At 37.7% G+C, this 17666-nt stretch overlaps 1 protein-coding gene across 2 annotated transcripts in view; it reads right to left on the bottom strand.

Annotated features, from left to right (window-relative positions):
* Nucleotides 1–17666, bottom strand: part of WAPL (WAPL cohesin release factor) — a 75756-nt gene that overhangs the window by 36406 nt on the left and 21684 nt on the right. The window contains exons 4-5 of one of the 2 annotated variants that reach the window (XM_065894204.1): nucleotides 13430–14473; nucleotides 10141–10241 (exon numbers count right to left, since the gene is read on the bottom strand). In XM_065894204.1, coding sequence (XP_065750276.1) covers nucleotides 10141–10241; nucleotides 13430–14473 — 1145 coding nt within the window. Of the gene's footprint in view, nucleotides 1–10140; nucleotides 10260–13429; nucleotides 14474–17666 lie in introns of both variants that reach the window. The other variant, XM_065894205.1, reaches the window with a different exon arrangement.

Below are 17666 nucleotides of genomic sequence, written 5' to 3'. Positions count from 1 at the left end.
TTGGATATTTTGATTATGTCGGCTATCTCCCACGTGGTATAACGTTGATTGTTCTCAATTACTGTCTCAATTTGATCACTATCAACTTCGACTGGTCTACCCAACTGTGGAGCATCGTCCAGCGAGAAATCTCCAGCACAAAACTTTGCAAACCACGTTTGACACCTTCGATCAGTCACAGCACCTTCTCCATACACTGCACAAATCTTTTTGTGCGCTTCAGTTGTGTTTTTACCTTTCTTGAAATAATAAAGCATAATATGCCGAAAATGTTGCTTTTTTCTTCCATCTTCAATATTAAAATGGCTACAGAAAAATTCACCAATTTTGATTTTTTTTTTCTTTTTTTTTGTGGTACGCGGGCCTCTCACTGTTGTGGCCTCTCCCGTTGCAGAGCACAGGCTCAGGATGCGCAGGCTCAGCGGCCATGGCTCACGAGCTGAGCCACTCCGCAGCATGTGGGATCCTCCCAGACTGGGGCATGAACCCGTGTCCCCTGCATCGGCAGGCGGACTCTCAACCACTGCGCCACCAGGGAAGCCCCTGCTGTTTTTTTTTTAAATGCACACTGATATGACAGTCACATACAATCTAACAAAATTGTTTCAAATGAAGTTAGTGACAACTAAGCACTACTAGAGCCATATTATGGAAAAAAACTGAACGTACATTTTAGCCAACCCAATATATGGCAACTACAAATAATGGGATTCAGGGAAACTGTAGCCAGTGATCAGAAATAAGATGGCACTGAAAGAAAAAAAAAAACATTAAAATTATCAAATGATCAGGACTTCCCTGGTGGTGCAGTAGTTAAGCATCCGCCTGCCAATGCAGGGGACACGGGTTCGAGCCCTGGTCCAGGAAGATCCCACATACTGCAGAGCAACTGGGCCCGTGCACCACAACTACTGAGCCTGCACTCTAGAGCCCATGAGCCACAACTACTGCGCCCGCGCACCACAACTACTAAAGCCTGTGTGCCTAGAGCCTGTGCTCTGCAACAAGTGAAGCCACCACAATGAGAAACCCGCGCACCACAACGAAGAGTAGCCCCCGGGCTTCCCTGGTGGTGCAGTGGTTGAGAGTCCGCCTGCCGATGCAGGGGACACGGGTTCGTGCCCCAGTCCAGGAAGATCCCACATGCCGTGGAGCGGCTGGGCCTGTGAGCCATGGCCGCTGAGCCTGTGTGTCTGAAGCCTGTGCTCCGCAACGGGAGAGGCCACAACAGTGAGAGGCCCACGTACCGCAAAAAAAAAAAAAAAGAGTAGCCCCCGCTAGCCACAACTAGAGAAAGCCCACGTGCAGCAACGAAGACCCGACACAGCCAAACACAAATAAATAAATATTTTTTAAAAATTATCAAATGATAAAACCACATACAGAAACAACAGGTAGTTAGGCTCAGGTACTTAAAACCAGGTATGTTTCAAGCCAATGCCTCAAACTCTATCTTTACTTTTCTCCCTTGCAAGTGACAACTTTTCTGAGTAATCATTTCAAATATGTTCTTACCAGAAGTTTACTTTACCTCCTCATCTTCTTTCTGCCACATGTGTTTACCCAGCCAGCCCTCAATTCTATTATGAACAGAATTCTTTATATACCTGCTGAGGTGTTGGGGAAAATTCTCACAGCCAGCAAGCTTAAAAAGTTAGTTTTTTGTTTTTGTTGGCTGCACCACACAGCTTGTGAGATCTTAGTTCCCTGACCAGGGATCGAACCTGGGACCCCAGCCATGGAAGTGCAGAGTCCTAACCACTGGACCACCAGGGAATTCCCAAGTTAATGTTTTCTAACATGGGAAGATAGAGGGAAGAGGGACCTCTTGGCTGGTGGCACTAAAGCTGAGGAGATGGCCTGTGTGGTCAGGAAATTGGCTATATACAAGAGGACTGAGCAAATACGTAAATGTATTGAGGATACTGGGAACCATATTCCTCACTGTTGGCAAAGAGAAGTAAAATGTACAAAGTGGGAAGGCTAGAATAAAACATGTGGTGTTGAACTAGAATTGGAGGTATCAGTGTGAACTCATGGTTCTAAATATACATAGATATGAAATAAGTATGTGTCTGTGTGGTGGCGGGGGGCGGCGAAGGAGAGAGGAAGAAAATGCATATATTCACGTGTTTCCTTGCTCTGTTAACTCAAAGAAGGCCTAGAAGCAATGACACCCCAGAAGAAATGACCATACTTTGCGACCAAATTTTATTTTTAAAGATCATTCTCCACTAAAAGAAAACAGGGGTCCTTGGAGGAATGGTTGATTCCACAACTGGGAATGTGCATCATGAGCCTTGAACATCTTTGTGTGTCATTAGTAAGGAAATGCAAAGTGGTGGGCCATGTTAAAAGCCAGTTTGAAAAACCACGAACAGGCCAAGTCTAAGAAAATCTGAGTATCGAAATAATAATAGTACTATCATTTAAATAAATAACAGTAACAAATGACTGAATAAAACAGAAATCCATGTTCATACTGACATAAAGAAATTTATAAATACTTAAATGAATATATAATATATATACTACATAATGAATATATAAATACATATATTCTTTTATATACATGAAGGAGAGGGAAAAAAATCTACCTTACCAGTAGAAGGCCAACTACTAACAACTAGAGAAGGCAGGATGTAATTAGAAAAAAAAATTCAACAACCATCATAGTAAAGATTGATTCAGGCAAAAATCAATGCTAAAACTAGTGGGTAAAAGTTTGATGAGGAGTTGAGGAACCTGACAGGCCTCAAGGGATAGTTAACATCAATAGCAATGGTACAAAGTGACATTGTGCGCCACCTGGTATGATGCAGTAAGAACAGAGCACCTCTTTTGAGGTATTTCCACCAAATACACAAAACCTAAATCTAATCAGGAGGAAACATCAGACAAGCACAAACTGAGGGACATTCAACAAATAACTGATTTTAACTCTTCAAAGATGTCAAAGCCATGGAAAAACTAGGAAAGACACAGATGTTCCAGACAGAAGGAGGGTGGAGACTTATGACAACTAAATACAACATGTGATTCTGGATTGGATCATGGGTTCTTTCTTTGGGAGATGTGGGGGAGGGGGGAGTAATGTGTGATTTGTTCTGCTATAAAGGCCATTAATGAGACAATTGGTAAAACTGAATGGGATCTGTGGATTTGACTGAATTATTATATCAATGTTATTATTAGCTTCCTGGTTTTGATGGGTATACTATAGCTATAGAGTAGAGTACTCTTGTTTTCAGAAAGTAAAGACTAAGGTATTTGGGAGTAATCAGCATTAAGTCTACAACTTACTCTCAAATCATACATACACACACATACCCCCAATGAGAGGGGAGCCCATTTTGACCCCCATAGGACATTCAGTAATGTCCAAGACATTTTTGGTTGAAATGGAGGCGCACAGAGCAGGGGAAAACAGGACTAGCATCTGGTGGGTAGAGGCCAGCGATGTTGTTAAATATCCTCCAATGTACAGGGCTACCCCTCCACAACAGCTTTATTCAATCCAAAACATGAGCTAAGAAAGCCTGATAGGTAAGGAGGAAAATTTGCCACTACAAGACGTGGGCCACCTCTCTACCACTCAGAAATGAGGTCATTAGTGCCTTTAATCAGAATGCAGAAGACCCAGATACTCCCACTGACCTATCAGCTACAGGAGGGTATTTCTATTATAATGGAGAAATGGAACAACTGCTGAGTACATTTCCTATGGCCACCTACCTAGTGACCCCTGCCTTTCCTTTTTCTCTGGAGATTTGGGGGATAACCTACATAAAACTCCTTGGAGAACTGAGCTTATCCTTTTTTACATCGAAACCATGAATCCTGATTTCTCACATATGAAACAAATCTATTCTTTCCACTCTGTTAATCTATAAATGCTTAAAACTTTGATCCCATTTATTTCCTGTATTCCTTTATACTCATCAAAACTCAATAGGTTAAATTTCCACTATTTCTGTTTCTCAATGGTTCTCTCCTTTTAAACAACTCTTAAGTAGTCTTTTAGCTGTCTTGAAGACAAATGGATGACCTATTTATTTTAAGAGCTAGGGATTTTATACTGCTTAACTTCTTGCTGCTCTCTTCCTGAAGCAGGCTTCTAAATTCTTTACCTAGATCTTTTCATAAGGATACATAACTTCCATGGGATCTAAAGCATTTTTTATTACTTTTTACTAAAGTACTATAACACTCTGGATCAAAGTCTCATTTTTGAATCTTACTGATCCACCTAAATAGTAGTATCTAAGTGAAAAAATTCTGACACAATTCCACTTAAAGAGGGTTTTGGGCAAATCTTTCAATAGGAGGTTTAAAAGGAAATTAAAACATTTACTGAAGCCTCTTTGGGGATTAAATCAGGACTATTGTTTTAAGGCAGGCTTTACTTATATTACATCTTTTAAATGAGTTCAATCTCACAGCTCTTTTGGTTTCATAAATTAATAATGATTTTCTTAATTTTCCTCTGACACTATCCATCAACAGTAAATAGGTCTTCTGCCTACTTGGTTGCATGACCTGATTTACTTTAGGCCGGAGAGATTCCTTCGTAATCGGGTCAAGTACATGTACACTGCTGCCTCCTAAGTTGTGTTAGTAGGAAAGAAATATATCCAATATTAAGTTTAAAACTAAGTTTAAAAAAATGAACATAAATAATGAATACTGAATTAACATACACAAGATAAAAATTACTTCAAAACTTTTGAACACATTACTATGACTTCATCATTAGTGAAATAATGTAAAGACAAAAAGAACTGTAAAGAAATTTTAACTTCACTTAGTGTATTTACTGTTCATAATAATATTGGTGTTATAATTTAAAAAGTAATGTGTGCTGTACAATAAAGCAAGAAAGCTAAGTACCAAATTTTGAAATGTTAAATTTGAAATGAAACTATCAGTATGAACTCAGTTTATTTTTCAATGTATTTCATAGCTCTGTCCAGTGAAAGAGCCTAGAAGCAATGAACACACCCAGCACTTAGTTCTGGGTTTCTAAGTACTAATCCCCACAAAAAGAACCAAGGATCCTTGGATGGGTCCATGATTGAAAGCACAAGATAAGTCCGGGTCATCTTTTGTGCAGAAAGCAAAAGAAAAGCTCAAAGATGATGGGTCTATATCAAAAGGACACAAGAAATGGCTTGAAATGGTTTACTCTGGCCAAATCTATTATAAATACATTTAATAAGTAAAAATTATTGAGTCTATAGTGATAGAAGTTCGGGGTTGGGATGGGGAGAAAGAAAACTCCTTTTTACAAAATTCCAGTTATTAAATGTAGAAGAAATCGCAATTAGAAAACTCACCATTCTGTAACTGTCAGTGTAATAACTGATGCAGGCAAAGATCAACAATGGATGCTAAAATTATGAGGTAAAACAATAATGGGGAACAGAATATTCACGTGCTGCCAGAGTCACACCCAGAAGTTTACTAATTAAATTATAAAAGGAAAAACATACTTTTATTTTGGGGAGATCCAGTGGTCACAACCTTCAATAGGTGGTCAAACAATTTTGAGTGGAACAACCAGGTATTACATACCTTCCGATGTGATGCAACATACACAGTATTACTTTGAGGCATTCTTGCCAAAATATGTTTAACCTCAGCCTAATCAAACGTAGAGACTTACTTCCAGTGTTCTATGACACCATACTACTTTAATATAGTGGAGTAACAACTTACATCATCAGGAAACAATCAGATAAATTCTGAGTGTGAAACATTCTACAAGACAGATATCCTGGGCTCTTAAAAGCAAAAAAAACCAACAAAAAACTAGTGCCATGGGGAATTTTAAAAAGATGAGGGGACTACTCAAGATTAAAGAGACATAACAAGTAAATGATTATAGTTTGGGGAGAAAAACAGCACTAAAAGACATTTTGGAGACAGCTGAGGAAAACTGAATATGGCCTGGACATAGGATTATATCAAAGAATTACTAATTTTCTTAAGTATTACAATCATATAACCACAGTTAGGTATGAGACTGTCTTTTTTCTTAAGAAATGCATGCTATCTCAACAACTTTCAAATACGACAGGAAAAATGTTATATAATACACACACACACACACACACACATATGAAGAGAAGAGAAAAGGGGGAAGAGGAAGGGGACTGTGAGTAATTATGACGATTTGGTGGGGGGGTGGGGATCAATCTAGATAGAGGAATATAGTTATTCATCACATTTTTTACACTTTCTGTATATTTTAACTTGTTATAATAAAAAGTTGAGGTGGGAGAAATAAAGTAGAATGCTTTAAAGGACTCAGGAAACTCTTCCAGGGTGTCTACAAAGACAAAACCATTTTCACAATAATAATATGTTGTTTGCCTTTTTCACTTCGTTGATATTTGCAGGGATGGTGCAAAAGCAATGCTGGGTAAAGCTGTTGGTGTCTTAGCATGAATCAAGGCAGGGGCTCTGAACTGTATATAAGTAGTCATATTCTCCACTGCTACACACTTCATAGTTAAAAAATAAAATGCCAGTTTCACATAAGAAAAAAGCCCTTGATAAAGGAGTGAAAATTACTGATTAAATCATAACCCTAAGTGCACTAATGGTCTATGTGACAAAACCAGTGTGCCTAAAACACTTCTGTTGCATATAAAGTGTGGTTGTATCAAAAAAAACCACTACTGGCTCAAGTTTCAAGCTGAACTAGCCACTTTTTTTCTGAACACCATTCTTTACTTAAAAAACTGACAAACTATGCTTATACAGACTTGGGTATTATGCAGACATTTTCTCAAAAATGAACAAAGTAGGCCTGTCATTGCCAGTCATTTTCCCTGAAGTATTTTCTGCCAATGAAAAAATTTCAACTTTTAAGCAAAAACTAAAATTCTGGAGAACTGTGAACTTGATAGCTTCCCAATACTTAAAAGACTTTTCTAATGAGTTTGACAGTGATATTAATGATATTTTTGATACTGTATAATGAAGTGTGTCACCATTGAAAGATTTAGATAAATCAGTCTAACCAGTATTTTCCAAATGACCAATGTATAATGTTACAAAGCATGCATGTGTAAAAGATCCATTCAAAGGCAAGACAGACCAACAGATTTTAATGCAACATTATGAAAGGTTCACTGGCACGGTTTTAGACTCCAAGTTACAACTAATCTTTAAGAAGCTCCTGGGGTAGGGACTTTCCTCGTGGTCCAGTGGGTGAGACTCTGCGCTCCCAATGCAGGGGGTGCCTGGGTTCGATCCCTGGTTGGGGAACTAGATCCCACATGCCACAACTAAGACCCAGCACAGCCAAATAAATAACTAAATAAATAAATGGATGGATGGATAGATAAATAAATAAATAAATATTAGAAAAGAAAAACTCCCGGGGCTTCCCTGGTGGTGCAGTGGTTAAGAATCCGCCTGCCAATGCAGGGGATATGGGTTCGAGCCCTGGTCCGGGAAGATCTGACATGCCGTGGAGCAACTAAGCCCATGCGTCACAACTACTGAGCCTGCGCTCTAGAGCCCACAAGCCACAACTACTGAAGCGTGCACGCCTAGAGCCCATGCTCTGCAACAAGAGAAGCCATCGCAGTAAGGAGCCCACGCACCGCAAGGAAGAGTAGCCCCCACTCGCCGCAATTAGAGAAAGCCTGTGCACAGCAACGAAGACCCAACACAGGCATGCATAAATAAATTAATTAATTAAAATAAAATAATTATTTATTTATAAAAGAAAAAAGAAACTCCCATTTTTTTCAATTTTGGTGTAATGTCAACGAAGAATGTCTATAATTATCTGAAAAAGCTACTTAAAATACAACTACTTATCTATGTGAGGCTGGATTTTCTTCATATTTTTCAACTAAAACAACAATGAAAAATACTGAATATAGAGGATATAAGAATCTAGCTCTTTTTAAAAAAAATTTATTGAAATATAGTTGATTTACAATGTTAGGTTAATTTCTGCTGTACAGCAAAGTGACTGTTATATATAGTCTTTGTCATATTCTTTTCCTTTATGGTTTATCACAGGATACTGAATAGAGTTCCCTGTGCTATACGGTAGGATACTGTTGTTTATCCATCATAAACATACTAGTTTGCATCTGCTAATCCCAAAGAATCTGTCTTTTACTAAGCCAAACTTTATAAAGAGATTTGCAAAAAATGTACAACGCTACTCTTCTCACTACTTTTTTTAAGAAAATAATTCTCGCTAAAATGTTATATTAACATGTAATGGGTTACTGTTAAGTGAATTATTAATAAGTATCTTTGAAATATGTTTTCACTTCCAATTTGATAAATATAACATATATAATCAAAAGCTTTCTGGGATTCTTAATAAAATTTTAAGAATGTGAAGTAATCCTGAGACCAAAAAATGTATAACTTTTACACTAGAAATCAACACATGCCATACACAATTTTATAAACCAAAACCTCACCTAAGCATTAAGGCCTATAGCCATTATACCACACTACCCTGGCCCCTGGCTCCAGAGCAAGTTAGCTCTGTTGAAATGAGCATTAAGCATTTTTTTTTTTTCTGGTAGGGGGTGAACACCTGGGGCTGCAAAAGTATAACACAATCACTCTGAAAAGATTCCTAACTGGCTGTTTACAGAGGTAAAAGAATAAAAATAAAACGAGGCCAGATAATATGGACACACTCATTCTTTAGTTGCTTAAAAGTAGTTCAATCTACAAAAAATGTCAGCAACTTCTAACTGCAATTTTCAATAATAAAACTGTTTAACACTATACAAGCTATTTAAGTAAAGGAATTTTTTTTAAAAAAAGGTAAAGTCAAGCAAATTATTTTCAATACCTATGCTGGACCATATTAAAATGACTTATATAATGCATAAGAATGAAGTTGGACCCTTAACTTACACTATATACAGAAATTAACTCAAAATGGATCAATGACCTAAATGTAAAACCTAAAACTATAAAACCTAGAAGAAAACATAGGGAAAAGGTACATGACATCCAATTTGACAATGATTTCTTAGATATGACACCAAAAGCACACGTAACAAAAGAAAACAATAGATAAATTGGACTTCACTGATATTAAAGCACACTACCAAGAAAGTAAAGAGACAATTCACAGTATAGGAACATCTATGTGCAAACTATGTATCTAATAAGACATTCATATATAAAGAACTCCTATAACTCAACAAAAAAAAACCAAACAACTTGATTCAAAAATGGGCACTGAATAGACATTTCTCCAAAAAAGATATACAAATGTCCAGCAAGTACATGAAAAGATGCTCAACATCAATAATTAGGAAAATGTAAATCAAACCACAATGAGATACCATTTCCCACACATTAGGATAGCTATTATCAAAAAAAAAAAAACTCAGAAAATAAATGTTGGTGAGGATGTGGAAACATTGGAAACCTTGTGCATTGCTAATATGAATATAAAAATGGTGCAGTCAAGGTGGAAAACACTTTGGCAGTTAAACAAAGACCTACCATATGTCCCCAAAATTCCACTCTTAAGTATCCAAATCAATTGAAAGCAGGGACTCAAATAGCCAAAAAGTGAGAACCACCCAACTGTCCATCTACAGATGAATGGATAAACAAAATTTGGTATTCAGCCATAAAAAAGAAACATTCTGATATATGTTACAACAGGGATGGACCCTGACAACATAATGCTTAGTGAAATAAGCCAAGTACAGACAGACAAACATTGCGTGACTCCACTTATATGAGGCACCTAGAATAGGCAAATTTATAGAGACAGAAAGTAAAATTGTGTTTACCAGAGGCTGGGAAGGTCAAGGTGGAGTTATTGTTTAATGTGTACAGTGTTTTTGTTAGAGATGATGAAAAAGTTTTGGTTATAGGTAACGGTGACGGTTATACAACACTATGAATGTATTTAATGTCACTGAATTGTACACTTGCATATAATAAAGACTATGTTATATATGTTTTACCACACTTCAAAAAATGGTTACAATGCTTTGAAAAAATAATTTACATATATCCTTTGAAAGACAAAATTTAATTGCCATGATGTTTGCTAGTAATTTTTAAATAAAAAAAAGAGTTGAGCCCTCCAACAATAATACAAATCACCGATAGTGCTTTACTTACCCTCTTGGGGCCACTAAAAATCTTTCTGGTATTTTCCTTTGATTTATCTCCTTGTTTATTTGGGGGCTTCTTCACACTTTCAGGCACACCAGGCAAATCCTCTGTAAAATCCAAGTTTTCTGAAATGGTAATCAAAACTAGCTAGCTTTCTATTATTTCAAATTATCTACCAGACAACCTATGAACATTTTGAGGAGAAAGAAGCATACTGTGGGGAGAAAAAAAAAGGAATAAAAGCACCACAGAGTTGACAAAATACTCCAATGATATTAAGTCTCATTCTCCCGTGCTCACTCCCTGCTTGTCCCCTACTCTAAAAGAAAATCAGAAACCTAGTTGCTGTGTATGTGCTCCAGTTTCACTGGCAAAATCAATTCTTTTCCAGAATAATTTGTTCTTCAAAGTTCATATAACTGCTAGTTATCTATCAACATTAACACTGGCATGGTCTAGTTTAAACACACACACACACACACACAAACACACACACACACACATATCATCAGGTGATATGCACCTGTAACATTTTTCTAGAATTTAAGTACACTTAATCATGTTGGCCTTCAAAGAATGCCTGCTTACATCTGAAGAGGCCACATTTTAAAAAAAACCCAAAAAAGGATATAGCTATCCTTGGCAAGATACAGAATGACCTAGTACAATGTAGTTCAGTGGTCTGTGGTACTCCCACAAAACTAACCAAAGGATTACACTAATTTCCAAATGGCTATATTTTTTTCTAGCCTAAACAAAAACAAAAAAGAAAAAAATAGGAAGGGGACTTCCCTGGTGGTCCAGTGGCTAAGACTCCACGCTCCCAGTGCAAGGGGCCCAGGTTCGATCCCTGGTCAGGGAACTAGTTCCCATGTGCATGCCACAACTAAGAGTTCACATGCCACAGCTAAAAATTCTGCATGCCGCAGCTAAAGATCCCGCATGCTGCAACTAAAGAGCCTGCACGCGGCAACGAGGATCCTGTGTATGGCAACTAAGACCCGGCACAGCCTAAATAAATAAATAAATATTTTTTTAAAAATAGGAAGACTTGGGCTTCCCTGGTGGTGCAGTGGTTGAGAATCTGCCTGCCAATGCAGAGGACCTGGGTTCGAGCCCTGTTCTGGGAAGATCCCACATGCCACGGAGCAACTGGGCCCATGAGCCACAACTACTGAGCCTGCGTGTCTGGAGCCTGTGCTCCGCAACAAGAGAGGCCACGACAGTGAGTGGCCCGTGCACCGCAATGAAGAGTAGCCCCCGCTAGCCGCAACTAGAGAAAGCCCTCGCACAGAAACGAAGACCCAACACAGCCAAAAATGTAAATAAATAAATAAAAATGAACTATCAATTTCCCCCCCCCCCAAAAAAAGGAAGACTTTTCTCTGTCCCAACCCTTAAAAATGTTTGCTGTTTCATACAGTGTATGAAGACTCAGATTCCAACTTTGGATATATCAATCAGTCTCTCATTTTTAAACATTATTTGGTATCAACATGACGTTTTTCAAAGGGAGCCTAATGATTTAGGATAACTTGCTATCAAGGTTAGGATAAGAGCTAAGAAGGCTGTAGCAGAACTGGAGCTCAGGTTTCAGTACATAATTACTAACCATCTTCCTGAGAAAGCAAATGTAAAGCTGTCTACCCAGTCATATCTCAAGTGACTAGCAAGGCAGCAGCAAACTTCAGTTCTTCAGAAGCAATTCAACACAACGTTGAATTCTGAAAATACTCTTATTTTTTTGCAGTGGGGAGTAAGGCGGGCTCCTAGGGGCTACTCCTGTGTAATTCTAGCTTTAGCGATTCTAATCTAGCAAACCTATTTTTAGGCCAAATGAAGCAAAATGGTAGGTAGCCTCAAGTATGATATACTCTATAAGAAAATCTATATGTAAGAATACTATGGGATCTTTAGTTGCAGCCTGTGGGCTCTTAGTTGTGGCATGAGGGATCTAGTTCCCTGACCAGGGATCAGAAGCCAGGTCCCCTGCATTGGGAGAATGGATTTTTTTTTTTTAATTAATTAATTAATTTATTTTTGGCTACACTGGGTCTTTGTTGCTGTGCACGGGCTTTCTCTAGTTGCAGCGAGCAGGGGCTACTCTTAACTGCTGTGCGTGGGCTTCTCATTGCGGCAGTTTCTATTCTTGCGGAGCATAGGTTCTACGCGTGCGGGCTTCAGTGGTTGTGGCTCACAGGCTCTAGAGCACAGGCTCAGTAGTTGTGGCGCACGGGCTTAGTTGCTCCACAGCATGTGGGATCTTCCTGGACCAGGGCTCGAACCCGTGTCCCCTGCATCAGCAGGTGGATTTAACCAACTGCGCCACCAGGAAAGTCCCAGGAGCGTGGTGTCTTAAACACTGGACCACCAGGGGAAGTCCCTACTATGATAGTTCTAATTCACCATAATGACTCTTGTTCTATGACCCTAAAAGGACAAAAGCTCTATTTAACAAGTAAACTGTTATAGGAAAACTGTATTTGGTTAAATACAAATAAATATAACCTCTGTATCCCAGAGGCTTTCACATACTCTTCGTCGCTCAACAGTCAATCCACTTCACAAAGCCCTTGTCAAGTAGCGACTTACTCATAGCAAAGCTAACCTATTTCTTTTGTTTGTCTCTCAGTGGAGACTATCAACTCCTCAAGGACTTCAAGTCATTACTGGTCCTACTATCTTAACGGACAAATTAATTTTTCACTGATAAGAGTGTATAAATACTTAACTAGCACTTTTTAATTTTATTAAGTCAACTTACAAGGATGATTCTTAAGATTTAATCTTAACTTCATAAATTTAAGATTTCTTTAGAATGTTTTTTAACATTTATTGATTAGGCTTTTTTATTTTAATTTTCTAATACTTCCCTCATTACAACCACCTAGTATCAATATAGTTCTAAATGACCAAAATCTATCCTTATGTTTCCATTGCATTTAGCTTTTCAAAACTGAAATATCAAGATGTTCATTATCCCTACACACACACACACACACACACACACACACACACACACGGACACACACTAAAATTCTCAAGTGCTAATGGTAGAATTAAAATACAAATATGAAAAGACTCCCCAATTTACAAACTGGTTCCTTACAAGGTGGGACTTTATTAAATTTAAATGCTGTTATCTTTGGATAAGGTAATCTTTGGCACTAAATAGGTACTCCTATTAAAATTAAATGTAGTAACAAGCTAAAACTGAGTATCCAGGAGGAAACTAAGTAGCTGTTACTTAAGCCTGAAAAACACGTTTACTTGTAGTTTTTTTTTTAAGTCTTACCTGCATTATTAGTACTAGACTGACTGTCCTGGGAATTATCACTGCTTTCTGGAGGAGGCTGCAAGGAGGGTGATGGAGCCGTTTTAGATCTTTTTTTGTTTGTCTTTCTTTCCACTTGACAGTCATCATCTTCATCATCTTCACTTTCACTGAGATCATCAAAGCCAAAATACTTAATTTTGTAATTAGAACTCCCAGAACCTCCTTCATCACCTCCTGTCTCATCATGATCTTCAAAACCAAAAAATTCAAGTTTAACATCTTTTTTAGATTTAGTATTACTAGGTCGAAATCTAGTAGTGGTCTTAGACGTTGCAATATCTGCTTTTTTTCTTAGCCGGCCAGCTTCTCCCAAATCTGCAGGAGTTGATGCAGTGAACTCATCCATGCTGCGTTCCATAGTATCCTGTATGGTAACATTACAAACTGACAAGCAAGATGGATGTAAAACAGTATAATCTCTAGTCCGTCCAACCGTCCCTCTAAAACTGGTCCCACAACTTACACTGCCTTTTTTTGCCTGATTCAGGCCATCTTTACTCGATTCACTGTTTGCTTTGGCTAAGCCCTGACTGGTGCCATCCATTAGCTTATCAAAATTTGATGCTCCTTGTGAGGATTTTGCTTTATTGGCCCTACAATACGTCCTACAGTTGCTTGGCCTAAGAACACTTTGCATGATGTCTTCCTCAATGGCTTCATTTAGATTTTCCAACCGATTTTTAAAATCCTCATCCTTCATCTCCAAAAGAGGATCACTATCCAAACTTAAAATACAATCTTCTGATCTGCTATCTTCAAAGTCATTATCCCATTCATACAAACCAGTTCTTACAGATCCCTTGATTGAAGATGTTTCTGATGGAGATTCTGACCTTCTTCCAAGCTGGGAGTTCCAAGTATCATTTGTTTCTTTGATTTCATCAGCTTTGTATCCAGAAGCCACTGTTGTTTCTGCATTGGGTTTCTTAGTACTGTCTTCAGCATTTTTGTAAATATGGTGACTATTTTTTTCATGTTCTTCACTAAAGTTCTCCACTTTATCTATAAAAATGAAAAATAAGTCAAAGGATAAAAATATGAGTGACAGCAATATAAAAGTTAACAAATAAAAGGGACATTTGTTAATTAATAGTACAATTAATTATAAAATAATTGCAAAAATTTTAAATTGTGAAAAAAATAAATGTTTATATATCTGATAATTCCCCTTCCAGTATACAGCTCTCATGTCTTCCAGTGACCTCTCCCTAGGCATCCAAGTCCCTTAAAATTGTTAACCTAAACTCAAGAGATTTCAGCAGTGTTAAACAACAGGATCAATTCAGAATGACATATAAATAACTCAGCCAAACCTTCTAAGACATACTATGGATTTTTCAAATAAAAATGTTTAATCACTGTAAAGCAATCATACTCCAATAAAGATGTTTAAAAATTATTTAATAGAACCTTAACAATGTAACACAATTAATGAAAACATTCTGGCAGTGTCTATTCCTCTGGGGTAGGGTTGCCCATATGGCATGCCAGCTCTGTCTAGAAACCTGTTCCAGGGTCAGGTTTCTTTATTTCTGCTTTCCATTCTTTTTTCTAATGCTAAAAGCCATACAACTTCAAGGCTTTTTTTTTTTTTTTAAAAAACAGTGGCTCTGATACCTAAGTTACATGGCTACAATGGTTATTTATCCATATCAGCCAGTGGTAAATCTTAAATTGCCTACTCATTTTGTACTTGGGAAATTCATTTTTGTTGTCTTTAATTTTATCATCAGAAATATTTAAAAAATTTTTCTAAATGAGATGGAAATGTGATTCAAACTGGTACTACAATTAATTCTCCAAGCACTTGTTAGTAGGAAAAGTCGGGTTAAATGTTTATGCCAGGGGCTTCCCTGGTGGCCCAGTGGTTGAGAGTCCGCCTGCCAATGCAGGGGACACCGGCTCGCGCCCCGGTCCGGGAAGATCCCACATGCCGCGTAGCGATTGGGCCCGTGAGCCATGGCCGCTAAGCCTGCGCGTCCGGAGCCTGTGCTCCGCAATGGGAGAGGCCAGAACAGTAAGAGGCCCGGCGTACCGCAAAAAAAAAAAAAATGTTTATGCCAAATAATAAAATTACCAAAAAACAAAACAAAACAAAAAAAACCTACATTTAAGAAAAGTCATTTACAAATCTCAATTAACAAACCATCAAATAAAAGCAAAAGGATGCTTTACATGAATTCACTGTACAATTTTTAATGCTACCCAATGGGTGTAAATGTAATTTATATTTACCTACCTCTACACGGCAACTAATTTATAGGTATACCTGTTTTATTCTTGGATATTTTCCAACCAAAGGCAAGGAACTATAGTTTTCATAATCTCAGAAGTACCAAATCAGTAAGTATACAATACTGAAAAGCGAAGAATTAAAAGCTGACTCTGGCATCTGATACTTTCTTAAAGGGGCAGAAGCAAAGCCAAGTTTAAAACCAAACCTGAAGAAATGATACCACTGCTCTTATAACAAGTGGAAAGAGCACTAGTAGTTGAATTTGGAGACTTGTGTTGCCCTAACCAACTAGCCCTACAGAGCTCAGGCAAGACCCTTAACTTTGGGCGTTTTCCTGAGGGCTTCAATTTCCTCCTGTGCTCAAAAGGGAAGCCACTGACCCATACTACTTTACAGCATTATTAAAGGAATTATTTGCTAAAAAATGACTATGGGAATGCTTTGTATGCCTAGCTATACAGACGTCTGTGAGATGTCACTAAATGTTATACCACACCACTTTTACAGTTACATAGCATTCTACTGTCTTAATGTCACAAAATTCATTTAAGCTGTTTCTAATTGTTTTATGTAATAAACATCCTTCTGACTTAAAAAAAAAAGGTTATGTTACAGTAAACTTTATTATCCATGTTTTTAAAAATTACTACTTCAAGTTTTACTTACCACTCCCATTCCCCCTAAAGTCAGAGAATATGTATCGTGTTTTAACAGTTACTATTCTCATGGGCTGCCTTTCATATGTAAATCTAACTGTTGTGAGTATACCTTATAAATTTAAGTGCAAAGAATAATAAAGAGCCTTAGAGAAAGAAGTATTGTCACTAAAAGTTATGTCACTAGTAAATACAATTTATTCATGTATTCAATTATATAGCATAAACAATCCTACAGATGAATTATTAAAGTATATTATATAATTTTTAAACTTCAGAAATACACTGCACAGATAAAAACTAATTTAATCAACAAAGAGTTCTGCACAAGAAAAGCTATCTAAGTTTTCCACAACAGTATTCTGATATATAAAATAAATACTTTCTACAGTCCTTCATCATTTAGGTCTTCCAAGAAATATTCTTAACTATACCTTCAGAAGAGAAAGCAAGGTTATCTTGTCCTAAAATGCAAAATAGCAATTACTTTCAACTGCCCTCCTTCCTCAAACATCCCAGCTTCCTTGTCAGATAAACTCACTTTATATCTCAAAACATCAAGGGTGGGGAGGGGAAATAAAAATGAGTTGGGTTTTTTTTCTTTTAAAATGGCTTTTATTGAGACACTTTTAGGGCTTCTGCAACATTTCTACTTGGAAATCTTTATTTCCAGTTTTAGGTGGCTAAACTCTTTTCTGTATGCCAACAAGGCTCACTCACACCACCTTAGCAAGGAAGCATACTCATCTATCTTTGCTCAAATGTCCAACCTGGTATGCCCCCACACCTCTTTTTTTTTTTGTAAACAGAGAAGATAAATATCAGTATTTACTCTGTTTTAATCTAAACCAGCTATATAAACAGTAATGTATTTCTAGCAAAGATAACAGTTTAGGAGTTAAATGGATGAGTGCCAGCTCTGCCACTTAGTGGCTAAAATGACCTTAGGCAAGTCACCTTAACTTGGGACAGGGACTTCCCTGGTGGTCCAGTGGTTAAGAATCCACCTTCCAATGCTGGGGACTCAGGTTCAATCCCTGGTCAGGGAACTAAGATCCCACATGCTGCGGGGCAACTAAGCCTGCACACCACAACTACTGAGCACGCAGGCCAAAACTAGAGAGCCCACGCACCACAACTACAGAGCCCATGCACTCTGGACCCCACACACCACAACAAGGAGCCCACAGGCCAGAACGGAGGATCCCACGAGCCGCAACTAAGACCTGACGCAGCCAAAAATAAAATAAAATAAACATTAAAAAAAAAAAAGAAGTTGGGACAATTTCTTCAGCTAATAAAA

This window comes from Phocoena phocoena, chromosome 16 (genome assembly GCF_963924675.1).
Source record: "Phocoena phocoena chromosome 16, mPhoPho1.1, whole genome shotgun sequence".
Lineage (NCBI taxonomy): Eukaryota > Metazoa > Chordata > Mammalia > Artiodactyla > Phocoenidae > Phocoena > Phocoena phocoena.
Note: the sequence above shows the minus strand (reverse complement) of the source record. Positions and strands in the feature narration are given on the sequence as shown.